The 17,633-nt window shown below is 36.3% G+C and overlaps 1 protein-coding gene across 2 annotated transcripts in view; it reads right to left on the bottom strand.

Moving 5' to 3' along the window:
* ATF7IP (activating transcription factor 7 interacting protein) overlaps positions 1 to 17,633 on the bottom strand; it is a 115,145-nt gene that overhangs the window by 87,561 nt on the left and 9,951 nt on the right. Inside the window, exon 1 of one of the 2 annotated variants that reach the window (XM_007533139.3) lies at positions 6,894 to 7,282. The exons of the other annotated variant lie outside the window; for it this stretch is intronic. Coding sequence (XP_007533201.2) covers positions 6,894 to 6,910 — 17 coding nt within the window. The 5' untranslated portion in view covers positions 6,911 to 7,282. Of the gene's footprint in view, positions 1 to 6,893; positions 7,283 to 17,633 lie in introns of those variants that run through there. 2 annotated transcript variants of the gene reach the window in all.

Here is a 17,633-nt window from a genome sequence, read left to right as displayed (position 1 = left end):
ATCAAGTATTGGATACTAGTTTTAATGTGAAATAACCAACTGACTGTAAATTAGTAAGAAGCACAAATTCTCTATAACTTTGGTAACTGAGTGACTTTGGTAACTGAGTTATTAACCTAGCTTGGTAACAATCAATCTTCAACAATGTTAAAGAACCAATTTTTTTTTCCCAATTCATCACGACCAATACTTGGTAAAGTACCAAGAAAATGAATTGCCTGAAAATTAAATTTTTTTTAAGTCATAGGAAAAATTAACCCTTAACTAGTCTTTATATTTTATCTAATATAAAAACCTAGTATAAATCTAATATAAAAATTACTTTATTGGGCTTATATAAAATGCATAGAAATTCTAAATTTCAGTTATCATAAGGACCAGATGCATAGATGAACTAATCTGATCTGACCTTGAATTGTAACAAAGACCACATTTTTAGTAGTGTTCACATAAACTGCTAGCAATCAGTTCCACAGATCCACCCTTAACACTTCTATGCTCTTTAAAGTTTGCATTTTAAAATTTAAACACTTTGTTCTCTGGCAGTTTTACTATGAATAAGTCAGGTCCTTAACAGCCCCCTTTCCCTGAAGACCTTGTTCAAATTTCTCTCTAATGATTAAAGAAATAGAAAAAAGAAAAAGAAAGAAAGCAATGGAGAGAAAATTAGAAAAAGAAAAAATACAGCAAATATTTACTCACATTCATTTAGTATCACATAATGCACTTAGATGCTTTATATTTGTTATGTCCATTTAAATCTTATCAATTCAATATGGTAAGCACTTAGATGTTTTATATTGTTATGTCCATTTAAATCTTATCAATTCAATATGGTAGGCTCTGTTCCATTTAAAAGAAAGAAAACTGAGATTCTGAGACTGGGGAGATAGTATAGTGATTATGCAAAGATTTAGATATCTGAGGCTCTCTGGTCCCAGGGTCAATCCCCAGCACCACCGTAAATTAGAACTAAACAGTATTCTGTTTAAAAGAAGAAAGGAAAAAAAAAAAAAGAAGAAGAAAGGAAGGAAGGGTGAGAGAGAAAGAGAGAATGAAATGGAAGAATGGATAGATGATCCCACTCAAGACAGAAGTTGAAAAATAAGAACAGAAGGGAAATAAATAAGAACAGCAGAACTTGGACTGAATTTGGTTTGTTGCACCAAAGACCAAAGCAAAGGACTCTGGGGTGGTTGGTGGTGGGGCAGTGTTCAGGTCCTGGAAAATGACAGTGGAGGAGGATCTGGGGGGTGGGAAGGGGCTAGAGTGTTATGTGGAAAACTGAGAAATGTTACACGTGTACCAACTACTGTATTTTACTGTCAACTATAAACATTAGTATCCCCAATAAAGAAAGAATAAAAAGAATAAAGTAAGTCTGATGGTAGCCAGTTTGTGGCCATTGAAAAAGGGATGTACTATTAAGATTCTCATTTGTTGTGGTCCGGGAGGTGGCGCAGTGATAAAGCTTTGGACTCTGAAGCATGAGGTCCTAAGTTCGATCCCTGGCAGCACATGTGCCAGAGTGATGTCTGGTTCTTTCTCTCTCCTCCTATCTTTCTCATAAATAAATAAAACCTTAAAATAAAATAAAATAAAATGCCATAGATGGGCACTTTAAAAAAAAAAGATTCTCATTTGTAATAAGCATACAAAGTGGTAGGTCTCGGATTCATATTATCTCTTTTTTAAAAAAATACTTTTATTTATTTATTATTGGATAGAGACAGAGAGAAATCGAGAAGGGGGGGATATAGGGAAAGAGACTGCGAGACACCTGTAGCCTTTCTTCTCCACTTGTGAAGCTTTCCCCCTGCAGGCAGGAACCAGGGGCTTAAACCTGGGTCCTTGCACACCAGAATGTGTGTGCTTATCCAGGTGCGCCACTGCCTGGCCCCTTCATATTATCTCTTTAGAGAAACTATTTTCTCAGTGTATTTGGATGACTCAGTTAGACTAGAACTGAAACATTTTCTCTTACTCCTCACATTCTATACTGACTCAACTTAATAAATCTAGCTGCTTCACATGTAGTCAAAAATGGCTAATTTGTATAACAGTAAGACTCAATAGACATGAACCTACCACTTCAACAAATGGATATGTTAGTATGTTGTACTTCTGAGTGTGAATTAAATGAGAAATTTCCTATACTTTGTTTTTATTTTTACCATTTTTCTCTTTCTTCCTTTCTTCTCTTTCTTCCTTCCTCCCTTTCTTTTTCTCTCTTTCTTCCTACTTCTTTTAAAAAATAAACCAGAGCATTACACAGCTCTGACTTAAGGTGGCACCAAGGATTGGATGTGGGACCTCAGAGACTCATGCATGTGAGTTTTGCAAAACCACCACACTAGCTCCCTCAACCCTAAATATCCCATATTTTAAAAAATAGGCTACATTCCATTCCTAGCTATTACCACAGAATGGGAACTCAGACCTACAGAGATGCAGAGGTTACAAAGGCTCCTGTGCTGATTATGGACCTCAGATAAAATCAATGGGGTTTACAGTTAACAATATTTATAACTTTTCCCATATTTGGGAGCTACTCTCTTCCCTGATGCAGTTTTCTAGTCCTTTTTCCAACTAAGACACCATTTCCCCAGACAGTACCTTGGTTCCAACCAATACCTTGGTTAGCTGTCAGGCTCAGGCAAAAATTAGTGAAGTCATATCCCCTTGGAATATACCTAAAATAGACCTACTAGCTTTTTCCAAAATGGAGACCCTAAATCTTCATCTGCAATATTCTTGCCTTTAGTTTCATAATTAGTCAACAATTTGTTCTGCTTTACATCTTAACTCTTTTTAGCCACCAGGTTCCAAATGCTACCATGATGCCAACTTGACTTCCCTGGGCAGCCGACCCCACCAATGTGTCCTGGAGTCCCGCCTCACCAGAGCCCTGCCCCACTAGGGAAAGATAGGGACAGGCTAGGAGTATGTATTGACCTGTCAATGCCCATGTTCAGCGGGGAAGCAATTACAGAAGCCAGACCTTCTACCTTCTGTACCCCATAATGATCCTGGGTCCATACTCCCAGGGGGATAAAAATAGTAAAGTTTTTAAGGGAGAGGATAGTATAGGCAGTTCTGGTGGTGGGAATTGTGTGGAGTTGTACCCCTCTTATTCTATGGTCTTGTCAAATATTTCTATTTTATAAATAAAGAAATTTTTTAATGCTACATTCCTTTATCTAATCATACCTGCAACAGTTAATATCTAAGAAGCAAATAAATAGAAAAGTAATCATGGGAGTCGGGCAATAGCACAGAGGATTAAGCGCAGGTGGTGCAAAGCTCAAGGACTGGCCTAAGGATCCCGGTTCGAGACCCCGGCTCCCCACGTGCAGGGGAGTCGCTTCACAGGAGGTGAAGCAGGTCTGCCAGTGTGTATCTTTCTCGCTCCCTCTGTCTTCCCCTCCTTTCTCCATTTCTCTCTGTCCTAACCAACAACAACGACATTAATAACTACAACAATAAAACAACAAGGGCAACAAAAGGGAAAATAAAAAAATATTAAAAAAAATTTTTTTTTTAAAAGAGTAATCATATAGCCAGAAAGTCAGCATACCAGATTTGTAGAGTAGCTCATGATACTATTTGGAAACATAAAGTAAATGTATCCCTAATATATCTTTGCAAAATAGTAACTTTTCTTTTTATAGTTAGAGAAACAAGACTCAGTAAATGGGAGTAAGGTATTTAATATAAGGAAAAGGCAGCAGGGCAAGGTGGTGGTGCGCCTGCACCCAGTAAACACCCGTGCACAAGGACCTGGGTATAAGACCTGGCTTTCCAGCTCTCTCCCCCCCTCTCAATTGCTGGCTGTTCTATCCAATAAAATAGAGAAGGGGGAAGGGAAAAAAAAAAGGTGTCTAGAACAATAGATCCATAGTGCCATTAACTGGGCACCAGTGATAACCATGGCAATATGGGGGTGGGGGAGGAAAAAGGGAGCCAACACAGAATTCAAATTTAGGTTTAAATTCCTGGTCAAAGTCCACCACTTCGATATTCCCCTTAAAGGCTTATACTAATAAAATACCTTATTATAGAAAAGTACAAACAAATGGAAAAGACAAGAAGTGACAAAATAATAATGTAATACCTCAATTATCCAGCTCCCAGGTTTATTTTGCTCTCAACTATTCACATAGTAGCTAACTTGGAATTTAGCACTGACAACTTTAAAAGCATCATCATTCCCAATTCCAGTGAGGTCTAGTTTTCACTTGTGGTTGCAAAAATGCAACATGGCCCTGAAAAAATTAGCAATAATATCCTGAATAACCAAAGTGTTGGTGTTTCCCCCATACAAGTAATAAATCAGTGTAGTCATCTTATGGAAGGTGGAAATAAACTGTATAGTCTGGAATAGAAGGTAAAAAAAGATTGGGCTGTTAAAATTTCACTGAGGTTCTACTCTGAAGATTAACATAAACTGATCAATAATTTCTCTCATACTCAACTTTCCTCCAGTAATAAAGGATATCATAGCAGGTAGCTGGCTTGTACTGAATGAATTTTTGAAATACAGTAATCAGTTCATACAGTGAGAGGCAGAGGAACAAAAATAAGTAAGGTCACAGCACACTTACTTTCCTATGGCATACTCTCACTCCATGTCACAACTATACTAACAAGCATAACAAACTCTCCACATAGTACTGAATTTGTTGCTCTTTTCCTCTTATGTGCAACTACGTCACACATAGCAACTCTAATAATTATACAGATATGGTATTAGATGTGAAATCAACATTGTAAAACTGATGATGAAACTAAGGTAGTAACCCCAAATATACTTAAGAGCAATAAATAAGTAAATATTGATTATATCAGGAAATTCAACATTTTGCTTTAAATGTTAAACAGAAAACAAATATAAACATAATTTTGTGGCAACAACTTTAAACTCTTAAACCACAAAATTATAGATTTTATACTCTACAAACATTTAAAAAAATTGTATGCTCTAGATTACTTTTCAAACTGAATTCCAGAGTCCCTTAGCATAAGTGTCTGACAAATACAGTGCTCTATATTCAGGCACTAATAATAGACTGTATATCGCAGGATATAAAACTCTGGTCTCAAAGTTTTGTTTTTATATTAACAGCCTAATTATTCTTATTTTATTAAATAACTTTATGATAAATAACTATTACTGCACAGTAGTTTATGTTGAGATCAAATCCTATACACTAATAGGATTCCTTGTTAAAGAAAAAAAATCAAGGTGCAAAAAGTTTGTTTTTAAAAAGTTGCTGTAAATATACAAAAAAATATCGATAGCTAGTTATACTACTAATAATAGCCAAACCATATCTATGATCTTAGGAGAACTCATACAAATTCCAATGGAGGGAATGGGGATACAGAACTCTGGCAGTGGGAAAGGTGTGTAATTATACCTCTTTTAAAATTTTGTAACTCAGGGGAGTCGGGCTGTAGCACAGTGGGTTAAGCGCAGGTGGCACAAAGCACAAAGACCGGCATAAGGATCCCAGTTCGAACCCCTGCTCCCCACCTGTAGGGGAGTCGCTTCACAGGCGGTGAAGCAGGTCTGCAGGTGTCTATCTTTCTCTCCTCCTCTCTGTCTTCCCTTCCTCTCTCCATTTCTCTCTGTCCTATCCAACAATGACAACAACAATAATAATAACTACAACAATAAAACAAGGGCAACAAAAGGGAATAAGTAAATAAAATAAATATTTAAAACAACAACAAAATTTTGTAACTCAGTATTAAATAACTAGTAAAAATTAATATATTTTTTATGTTGCTGTATACATAGAAAGCTCAAAACTTACTGTTTTATGTCCTACTAGTCAAGAATATATTCATAATTCTCAAGAATAAAGGTAGGAAAATGGACTATCCCATTTAGAAAGAAAAATAACTTTAATAAGTACTGAAATTTAAGCCTTAGTGCTTAAAGTATAATTTCTGTACTAAAGAAATATTAAATGAGTAACAATTTTATTCTCCTACCTTTCTAGGTCATTATGAACTTAACAATATCTCAATAAACATTTCTACTTCAGAATAATGTTAAGAAATTTTTCTGACAACTTTGAAACTAAATGCACAAAATCACTAATTGTATTACTTTTACATATACCAAAATCTTAAACTCATACTAAAATGGACATCAACAATTAATACCACTTTAATTAACTAAAACAACTGAGTATTTCTATTATGCTACACTAGAACACGTTTGGTATCCAGATCTAGATATGAACTTATTTCAAAACTGAAAATCTGAATCAAAATGTCACTCTAAGCAAAAAGTAATTTGAATTTTTAAAAAATGGTACCATTAAAAATGTGAGGAAAAAATTAGATGGCCAAGAGGAGGCAGCATAATGAGAAAGAATTAGAAACCATCATACAAAATTCTGTGTTACATTTTTTTTCTCTCTGATTTATATCCAGAGAATTAACATTCTTCTCTGAAAACTACCAAACAAAATCTCCAAAATAAACATACACTCAGAAAAATCATACTCTTTGTGGGAAGCAGGTTTATTTATGGCTTCATATATAGTCATAAGAGCTTTTCTATAAATAAGTATCAAACAAACTAAGATATCCAACATGAAAGAAATATTAAGTTAATTAGATTCAGAAAAGCACAAATGTGGTGATCAAATGTCCTGGCAATGGCAAAGCATAAGATGGTGAGAAATTACAGGAATTTAACCTTTGACCTCTCCATCCTATGTTGTGTTTCCATAACAGAGGCTTAAAGGTTCTATCAGCAAACATTTCTACTCCTTAGTAATAAGCAAGTTCTAAATTTAACTTCCTGCATAAACTTAGTAAAAAGTCTAATGCTTTTTAACTAAAATGTCCAAAGATTAAAAATAAGTGGCTCTTACCTCTGGTCCTGCTGCATGTGACAAATCTCCTCAATTGCACAGTTGCTGCCTAAGCAGCTACAAAGACTAGGTTAGCAGCCATTTTGAGACAGCTGCACTGTCTCAGATGCACTAAAATACAATTAAGATGGCTGCAATGTGCACTCAAGAACTCACACAGTGAACTCAGCTATGTATCAAAAAAAGCCCCTCCCACTTTGCCAGCTTGCAGGAAACTGAACACAAAAGACAACTGCTAATGCATATACTGCAACAAACAATGCAGCTATTTAGGACACAGAGAAGGCAGCAAAACAGTTTAAAAACATAATGCCTATGACTTGCAGTACACAGACTTTGGGCACATCCAGATCCCAGTTTAAAGTCCATGCCACATATTAGCAGTTACAGAGATCGAGCCAAATCACCCACAGCAAACATCAGGGAATTCACTTGAAAGAAAGCCTCCATTTCAGTCTATAAAGGGAAAAAAAAAAGTCAAACTCTGCACAAACCCCCTCCTTAAATACTTTATAGTACTTTTATCATTAAAATTGTTATTTCTAGAACATTAAATTGTTTAAATTCTGATTGTTAATTATCATTCACAGAAAGCTAATTAAAGGTATTTCCCAGAAAATCTAACTCCAAAGTGTCAAATTTAACACAATATTGAAGATCTACAATTAAAGTTTCTAAATCTTGACAATAATTTTAAATAAATGCTGGGGAAGTTCTAGAATCTTTATAGTTATGATGACAACAAAACTTATTTTGAGTAATCTACCATAAAAATAATTGCTTCTTTTCTGTAGAAGATGTTCACAAAGTTGCCTTCTCATGTGCGTGTTTAGAGGGGGGAAGAAATAAGGTGAATAAAATGATAAAATTCAGTCTAAGTATGGATGGTACAGTGTCAAGACAAATTTGAGCAAGATCCCAACAAATACGTCATGGCAGTAATGTAGTCACCAAGAAAAGTGAAGTACAAAGGGACAGGAAGATACTGTTTGACAGCTCCCATCAGCTAAGAAATCCACCTTTTCCTTCTCTCTCCCAAGTTCACCTTCCTAAAATGAAATTGCCCTGGGCTATTTGTCTCTACCCAACTAACTTGTTAATGGTGTTAGCAGGGTGGGGCATAAAGAAGAGGCTGAAAGAAGACTGGTCCCATGGTCCCAAATACTGACAATTGTTCAAGCTGAGTAATGGGCATATGAAGATCTTTACACCATTCTATTTATGTATATATTTGAAATTTTCCTTAATAAAAAAAAAATTAATCACTTGAACTTTAAAAGGTCCTTGTTTATTCTCCATAAGGCAAACAGGATAATGTATGTCAAACGTGTTTTAAAAGCTATATCAGAAAACAAACAGCCTTATTTGATCCAAGGCATATTAATTCTTAAAGAGTTTAGTTCTGACTCTGAGTGAATAAAATCTATTCTATAAAAGGAAGACAGCAGTAATCTGGGATTCAGGGAAGATAAATAATAGCACTGGAATGAGTTAAGTTAATGGGGGCAGGGAGGCAAAATATTAACTGTGCCCAATGAACAGCTTCTAATATCCAGGAAGTAAATTCTTTTGGAAATTTGTTTCATGAAGACTGAAATTATGTAACACACCCTTAAATGTAAACTGTGCACACAACCCTTCTTTGCCAAATATCTTTCCAATGTAAACACTAACTACATTTTTTTTTTCAACCTAAGCTTCCCCTGGCCAGTCAAACTGACTACTGGCCACCACATTATTTTAATCACAGGATTTAAATTACAAAATAAGAGACACAATCTAAATTCTATCATTGCACCACTTCTCCATTGGCCACTACAATCATTTTACTGCCAAGTTCCTAGTTTTTTCCCCTTTTTTTGCCTCCAAGGTTATTACTGGGGCTTTGTGCCAGTACTATGAATTCACTGCTCCTATGGCCATTTTTTTTTCCGGATAGGACAGAGAGAAATTGAGACAGGAGGGGTAGGTAGAAAGGGAGATAGACAAAGAGACACCTGCAGACCTGCTTCACCGCTTGTGAAGTGATCCCTCTGCAGGTGGGGAGCTGGAGGCTTGAACCAGGATTCTTGCTCAGGACTTATGCTTCATACTATGTGCTCTTAACCCAGTGTGCCGACCTGCCCCCCCCCCCCATTTTTCTCTATAACTCTAACGCACAAAAATCAAACCATTAAGCATATTGGTTGTATCATGCATGCATGGGGCTTTAGAAGACAGAGAAATGTAAGTCTTCAGATAATTTTTTTAAATTTTTTATTTATTTATTTTCCCTTGTTTTTTATTGTTGTTGTAGTTATTATTGTTGTTATTTATGTCGTTGCTAGACAGAACAGAGAGAAATGGAGAGAGGAGGGGAAGACAAGAGAGGGGGAGAGAAAGGTACACACCCACAAACTTGCTTCACTGACTGTGATGCTACTCCCCTGCAGGTGGGGAGTTGGAGGGCTCAAACCAGGATCCTTGAGCCTGTTCTGGCACTTTTGCACCACCTGCACTTAATCCACTGCGCTACCGCCTGACTCCTCAGATAAGTTTTATAATACATCATTCCAGTTAATTATCACACCAACAAAGCTTTATCTTAAATAACTGAGCAGTTTCAGAAGCTAAATAGTTTAAAAAAAAAAAATGCTAAAAGCTGAAAAACACCCTAGACTTCACTCAGCTCACAGAATCCTGTTCTGTCCACCCTTTCCCACATTGGATATCTTTCTGTACATCATAGAAACAATTTAAATGGGGCCCGGTGGTGGTGCACCTGGTTGAGTGCACATATTACAGTGCACAAGGAATGGAGTTCAAGCCCCTGGTCCCCACCTGAAGGAGGAAAGCTTTAGGACTGCTGAAGTAAAGCAGTAGATGTCTGTCTCTGTCCTTATTAACCCCTTCCCTCTCAATTTCTGGCTATCTCTATCCAATAAATAAAGATTTAAAAAAAAATTTTTTTAGGGGCCAGGCGGTGGCACACCTGGTTATGCACACACATTATAGTGCACAAGTACCCAGGTTCAAGCTCCTGGTCCCCACCTGCAGGATAAAAGCTTTGCAAGTGGTGAAGCAGAGCTGCAGGTGTCTCAGTATCTCTATCTCCCTTCCCCCTCTCAATTTCTGTCTCTATCCAATAATAAGTAAAATAAAAATATTTTTAAAAATTGTAATGCTTACTGTTTAAGGAAAAAGAAGAAGAAACAATTTAAATAATTAGATTGGGGGGCAGTTTGCCAGCAGGGTGATCACCAGGGCTTGGTACCTGCATGACTCTACCACCATTCCCAGTGACCTTTTGTTTTTTCCTTTTTCTTCTTGACAGAGGGCTGAGAGAGATAAAGAGGGGAAAAGAGACAGAGGGGAGAAACACTTGCAGCTCCACCATTCATAAGGTTCCCCATCTTCCTGCAAATGGATACCAGGAACTTGAACCTGGGTCCTTGCACATGGTGAAGTGCACACTCTACCAGCTGCATGAACACTGTCCCTAAATAGTAAGACTGTCATTGTGAGAACCAATGCACTGCCAAGATGCTTTCTTCTGTTGTTTTAATCTTGTTTAATATTTATTTATCCCTTTTTGTTGCCCTTATTGTTTCATTGTTGTAGTTATTGATGTCGTCATTGTTGGATAGGGTAGAGAGAAATGGAGAGAGGAGGGAAAGACAGAGGGGGGAGAGAAAAAAATAGACACCTGCAGACCTGCTTCACCACTTGTGAAGTGACTACCTGCAGGTGGAGAGTTGGGGGCTCAAACTGGGATCCTTACGCCAGTCCTAGCACTTTGCGCAACCTGCACTTAACCTGCTGTGCTACCACCTAACTCCCGCTTTCTTCTATTTTTTTATAAACTTCAGATAGCAACAGAGGGAGAAATAAAGAGATGACACAGCAGTGCTTCAAGGTTCATGAAGCTTCTGCTAGTGTCATATATGGTGCCAAGGGCTCAAACCCCAGTTCTCACACATGATAAAATATGCATATAGAGTGAGCTATCTCCCAACCCAATGTTTCATTCTCTGTATCAAAGAAGTTATCACAGCTCACCTGATAAACCTCTTTATGCTTCAACCTAAATTAACTTTATCAATGACAATCTTTCCCTTACATTCCTTTCTCCTTACTATGGGTATCATGTAAGCCAGGTATAAGTATTCTCTCAGGAACAACTTTTTTAAACCACAGCATTGCTCAATAACTTATGATGGTACTGGTGACTAAATCTGGGGCCTCAAGAGTTTCAGAAATAAATGTCTTTTGCACATCCACTACACTATCTCCCCAGCTTAAGAACAATCTCCCCTTTGTATTTATTCTTTCTTCCTTTCCTTTCTTTTTCTTTCTCCTTCCCTCCTTTTCTTTCTTTCTCTCCCTCCAAGGTTATCACTGGGGCTCGGTGCTCACACTATGAATCCACCACTGCCAGAGGTCTTTTTTTTTTTTTTAACTTGATATGACAGAAAATTTTGGGGGGGGGAAGGGAAAAAGAGACAGGAAGAGACAGACACCTGAAGACCTGCTTTGCTGCTTGTGAAACATTCCCATGCAGGTGGGAAGTGGAGGCTTGAACTCAGATCCCTGATTAGGTCCTTATGCATAATACTAAGTGTGCTTATCCTGGTACACCACCTCCTGAGACCCCCCTTTTTTGTATTTTTAATCTTACTTATTTAACTTTTTATTAGTGATTCAATATTGACTTATAAGATAACAAGAGCATAGTTCCATACCACTCCCTCCACCAAAATTCTGTGCTCTCACACCGCCCCCAAAGATAATTACCATAGTTCTCACAAAATCTGAGTCAGGTAGACTACCTTCCCAACCCTCCAAGTTCATATATTTCACTTCTCTGTATCCCACATATAAATGAAACCATCCAGTAATTGTCTTTTACTTCGTTACTTCACTAAACATAACTACTTCCAGTTTCATACATTTTGTTCCAAAGGATACAATATCATCTTTTTAAAGTGTCATGTAGTGTTCTATTAAGTATATGCCCATAATTTCTTTATCCAATCATCTCTATGGGCATTTAGAGTACTTCCATATTTGGGCTATTGTGAATAATACAACTATGAACATGGGGGGGTGCGTATGACACTTTGAATTAATGGTTTCATGTCCTCTGGATAAATGAAAATAAGTGGTACTGCTAAATGAGAAGGTATGTCCAAGAACAATTTTTTCTATCATCATTACACTTAGTACATTTTATTAACTTATTTATATATGAGAATCTATAAGAATAGTAACCAAATCTGAATTCATTTGCCATTCTTTTTCAATGTGAAACTATTTATTTGCTGTGCTGAAATTCCCAGTGTTTTCATTTCTACCATAAAAATCTAAAAAAAATCCCACATCTCTAGAAAACTTAATTTTTAGGAGCTTAACTCTTATGGAACTAAAGCTTTGGATTTGACCTAAAAACCTCTGCACTTCAAAACTAAAGCTGAAAGAGAAATCAGAGCAGTGGCTCACTGGCAGAGCAACTCCATCTCACATGTGTGTCTGTAAGTTTGATTCCTCCTACCACATCAAGGAGAAGACCACAGATGATGGAGTAGTACTTTGTGCTCTTTTTTCTCATTTGAGGGATAGAAAGGAAGAAGGAAGAAATTGAGTCAGGTAGGTGACTCAGTGGCAATGCTTATTAATGAGATCCTGTTTGATCTCTGACAATATACTAAAAACAAAAGAAACTTTTCAATATTAAAGTTTCATTAAATTATATAACCTTGTGTAAATTTCAAGTGTCCTTTTGACAAGTATGTTTCAAGTAGCTGAACTCTGAATGTGACTTCCTAAGGGTTGGGATAGTTCACCTGGTAGAACACACATCTTGCTAAACCAGAAGTCCTGGGATCAAAGATCAACACTATATGGAACACCATTGAAAAGCAACAGAGCTCAATGAATGGTGGAGTACTGCTGGCCTGTCTGTGTGTGTGTGTGTGTGTGTGTGTGTGTGTGTGTGTGTGAGAGAGACTTTGAAAATTTTATTTTTTAATTATCCCAGAAAGGCCCCTCAGTGGTGGTAACTCACAAGGTCCTGTCCTGGGTTCATTCTCCAGGATTACCAGTAATTTTTTTTAAAAGAGCCAACAATGTAGCTCGCTTGACTAGTGTTCTACTTTGCCATGTGAGTGACCAAGGTTCAAGTCTAGCCCCCCACTACTTCTTTCTTTCTCGCTGTTTCTCTGTCTTTGTCTGAAACACAGAGACATTTCAGTGAAGCCCAGAAAAAAAAAATTAACTATGAAAAATCATATAACTACTTTTTATTTTCTAACCTTACAAAAAAACTACAGCTTGAAAATGTGTTGTCATAGATTAAAAGAAATTTGAGCGATCATAATAAACCCAAGCATAATTTATAAAACCAAACATTTCTGAAAGTTATTTTTAGTGTTAGGTAAGCATTTACATCATTGCCCAATGTTTTCTCTCCTTGATAAAAATAGCACCTATACCATATTTTTACTCTTAAATTACCATGTGAAACAATGTATTATAATATAAAAGAATGTAATCATTTGTCAGGGGTTGCACAAGTAATAATAAAAGATAACCAAAATAAAAGTAGTCAACTATAATATAAAAGAATGTAATCATTTGTCAGGGGTTGCACAAGTAATAAAAGATAACCAAAATAAAAGTAGTCAACTAATAAACTTTTTCCTTTCCTTTTTTTTTTTTTTTTTTTTACTGATTACCTTATTTTACATGAGAGATCCAATGAGAAAACTCTGGTATATGAGATCCCATGGATCTCTAGGTTTTCTTGCCTTAGGTTAAATCTCTGGCAATGTATGTACCAAAATAGTACTCTGGTTTGTCTCTCTCTTCCTTTCTCATGTGAAACAGAGAAAAATGTTTACTTGTTTGTTTGTTTTTTAATAAATAAATGAGTCTAGTAAAGTAGGTCACATAGACAGCATGCATACAACCCAGGTTCAAGCTAGAAGTCTACAATATGAGAGGAAATTTTAGTGCTGTGCTATCTTTCTCTCTCTGTCTCATTCCCTCTCTCTATCTGAAGTCAACAAGAATGGTAAACTCTGTCAACAAGAAAACTAAATTACGCTTTTAAAAATATGCCAGACAGTAAAAATTTCACAGAATCAAAATAGAAAATATGATAGCAATAGGTAAAAGTAAATAGGTCAGATGGTGGCTGGCACAAGGAACAAAGCATTATTCACAAGCTGAGTTCAATACTGGGTATTACAGTGCCAAAGTGATGCGTTGCTTCTCTCCCTCAAAAGCAATAAATGATTTTAAATGAATGTAAACACAGTTTTCATTTACTTAAACAACGTATCTATTACAAAGTAAAAGAAAAAATATTAAAAGAGTATTAAGATGGAAAACTCAAAGTATCTTATTTTACTCTGTCAAATTACACTAAAACTAAAGTATTTTTAAAGGGACATTCATCTGTAAGAACAGGGAAGAAATAGCTAAGATATATTGGAAGCTGGGAAATAAGCACAACTACACACTGGTAACTAATTTAACAATTCACAATTATTCAAAATTGCACCAAGGATAAAGTAATCAATTTGAGTAACACAAGAAGTGGTACAGTGACATTAGTGATGCACCTACAAGAATGAGTATGAGTTAAATCTTCACTATTATATGTATCACAGTGATGATCAGGATTTCTCTCTCCCTGTCAAGTTTCCAATTTTTAAATCTTTTTGGGGGGAGGGAAGGAGTAATGGTTTGTAGTTCAGTTACTAACACATGGATATATATTCCTTTTCTTCTGAGGGGAAATAAAAAAAATATTAGAAATTTTTTTTTTAAACTTCAGATTACTCAGTAATAACAAAAGCAAAGTTCTAATGAAGCAGTGTCTATTAAATTCTGGTGTAAAAATTTCCAACCTAGATTTCTATACCTAGCCAAACTGTCAAGCAAGCAATAAAAAATATGGCGTGGCAAGTTTTGGACATAATCTCAAAAAATATACCTCCCATATTCACAAAAAGCTACTAAATGATATAGTCCTATCTCCTAATGGCAACCTAAGTCAATAAAAAATAATGATACAGGGAGTCGGGTGGTAGCGCAGCAGTTAAGCGCAGGTGGCGCAAAGCACAAGGACCGGCATAAGGGTCTCGGTTCAAGCCCCCAGCTCCCCACCTGCAGGGGAGTCGCTTCACAAGCAGTGAAGCAGGTCTGCAGGTGTCTATCTTTCTCTCTCCCTGTCTCCCCCTCCTCTCTCCATTTCTCTCTGTCCTATCAAACAACGAAGGCATCAATAACAACAACAATAATGACTACAACAATAAAACAACAAGGGCAAAAATAAATAAATAAATAAATTTTTTTTTTTTTAAAAATAATGATACACAGGAAACAAGGGCTCTATACAGAAAAAAGGGGGGATAACATACTGAAGATGTCAATACTATGCCAGAGAGGAGCTAGATCAAAACTGGAGGAGTAAGATTCAGGAACAAAAATGTACTAAGATTCTCCTATTGCAACTAAGGGAGGGGGGAATCCCTTCAAAATCAGCATCAGAAAATCCTTAGTAAAAGATTGCATCAAATCATCTTAATTATTATTACAAGGAAGAGATATACATGGGCATCTTGATATAAAATTGGTATTACTTTCATGAACAGACATGTGTTACAGATAATGTTTTAGGAAATTTCAAGAGATTTTCGTGAGTTTACTAGTTTAGTGCAGACAATGTGCAAACAGGTTACTTAACCCTATGTCTATAAAATAAGAATTAAGCTTAAATAAATATGTTTAGTTGTAGTTATCTTTTAAATTTTTCATGAGAAGCACTTTCTTCTTAATCTATCCTTAACCATCAATTTGATATACTATTTTACACAAGTACTAATTTTAAAATACCTTAAAAAATTAAAAATCAGGGTGGGGTAGAGAGCATAATGGTTATGCAAAGAGACTCTCATGCCTGAAGCTCTGATGTCCCAGGTTCAATCACCCACACCACCATAAGCCAGAGCTGAGCAGTGCTCTGGTGAAAAAAAAAAAAATTAAAAATCAGTATCTTGATCAAACACTGCAAAATCAGGTGAAGATACATTCTTGTAAATGTAAGTTAAAACTCCACAAGAACATTTAAAGAAAGATAATGTAGAAAACTAAGTATTCTGACTGACCTTGTTTAAAAACATTTTAGAAGACCAAAGACTATATGTTATAACTGAGAAATGTATGTTTCATTAAGAATCTTTTCATTTCTACCAGTATAAAGCTGGATAAATCAAATTTATAACTGCAAGAGAAATGCAACACTTTAAAACAAACCTCTTAGAGGGGAAGAGGACACCAAGTGTTCACCCAGTAGAAAACACATTACACCATGTGCAATGGGTCAAAGCTCATGAAGACTTGGGTTCAATTCTCTGCCAACCACATGGGCCACCATAATAACATGGTGAAGTTTCATATGCAGTGTACCAGTGCTATGCTGTCTTTTACTTTGCCTCTCTCCATCTGGGAAAAAATATTCTGCTAGGAGGGGAATTTTGTACACATGAAAAGTGTTGGTGGCAAAAATTAATTGGATTTATAACAGGGAATAAAGAGTGTTTAACAAGGACCATGTGGTGACACACCTTTTAAAGCACATGTATTACTATCCACAAGGACCCAAGTTTAAGTCCCCAGTCCTTACAGGGGGGAAGCAATATTACAGGTCTCTCTCTTTCTCCCTCTTCATTTCCCACTCCCTTCTCAATTTCTCTTTTAACTATCAAAATAAAATTGAATTTAAAAAGTAAATTAAATTAAACAGATTTTTTTCTTTTGCCTCCAGGGTTATTGCTGGGGCTCAGTGCTTGCACTATGAATCCACTGCTCCTGGAGGCAACAAAAATGGGAAAAAATGACCTCCAGGAGCAGTAGACTTGTAGTGCAGGCACCCAGCCCTAGCAATAACCCTGGAGGCAAAAAAAATAAATAAAAATAAATAAATAAATTTAAAAAGAAGGGGGTTGGGTGGTAGCACAGTGGGTTAAGTGCATGTGGAACAATGTGCGAGGACTGATTTTAATGATCACGGTTCAAGCCCCCGGCTCCCCATCTGCATGGGGGGATTCCAGGTCTGCAGGTGTCTATCTTTCTCTCCTCCTCTCTTGTCTTCCCCTCTCTCAATTTCTCTCTATCCTATCCAACAACAAGGACATCAATAACAACAATAATAATAATAACCACACAACAATAAAACAAAAAGGGGAAAAAATAGCTTCCAGGAGCAGTGGATTCGTGGTGCAGGCACCAAGCCCCAGCAATAACCCCGGAGGCAAATAATAATAATAGAAAAAAGAAAACTGATATGCAGCTTTTCCTCAATTTTAAGTGAACATGTACAATAAATTCTATGGCTAGAGAGTAAAAAGGAAGGGAACAACCTCTACCCTGGCATTAAAAAAACAAAACCAGAATAATCCTATGTGAATCTAGTATTCAAAATAAGTAACTTCATTTCTAACTTTGGCAACAATGACTGACTAACAAAATTAGACAAACATTTTATATAATTAAGGTGAGAAATGACTGCTTTCATCAAAAAGCTTACCATAGCTTAATAAGTTTCATAAACTTTTAGGATTTCTATTCTTTCAATAATGTTTTTAATGAATCAGCCCTGAAGTTGTACACACCCTTAAAAACCTTTGCAAGTAAACTGCTTTTCTAAATGGCTTCCTCCCTCCTAGTGAGTGGCATTTTCAAACCTTATTTCTA

Source organism: Erinaceus europaeus, chromosome 7 (assembly GCF_950295315.1).
Source record: "Erinaceus europaeus chromosome 7, mEriEur2.1, whole genome shotgun sequence".
Taxonomy (NCBI): domain Eukaryota; kingdom Metazoa; phylum Chordata; class Mammalia; order Eulipotyphla; family Erinaceidae; genus Erinaceus; species Erinaceus europaeus.
Note: the sequence above shows the minus strand (reverse complement) of the source record. Positions and strands in the feature narration are given on the sequence as shown.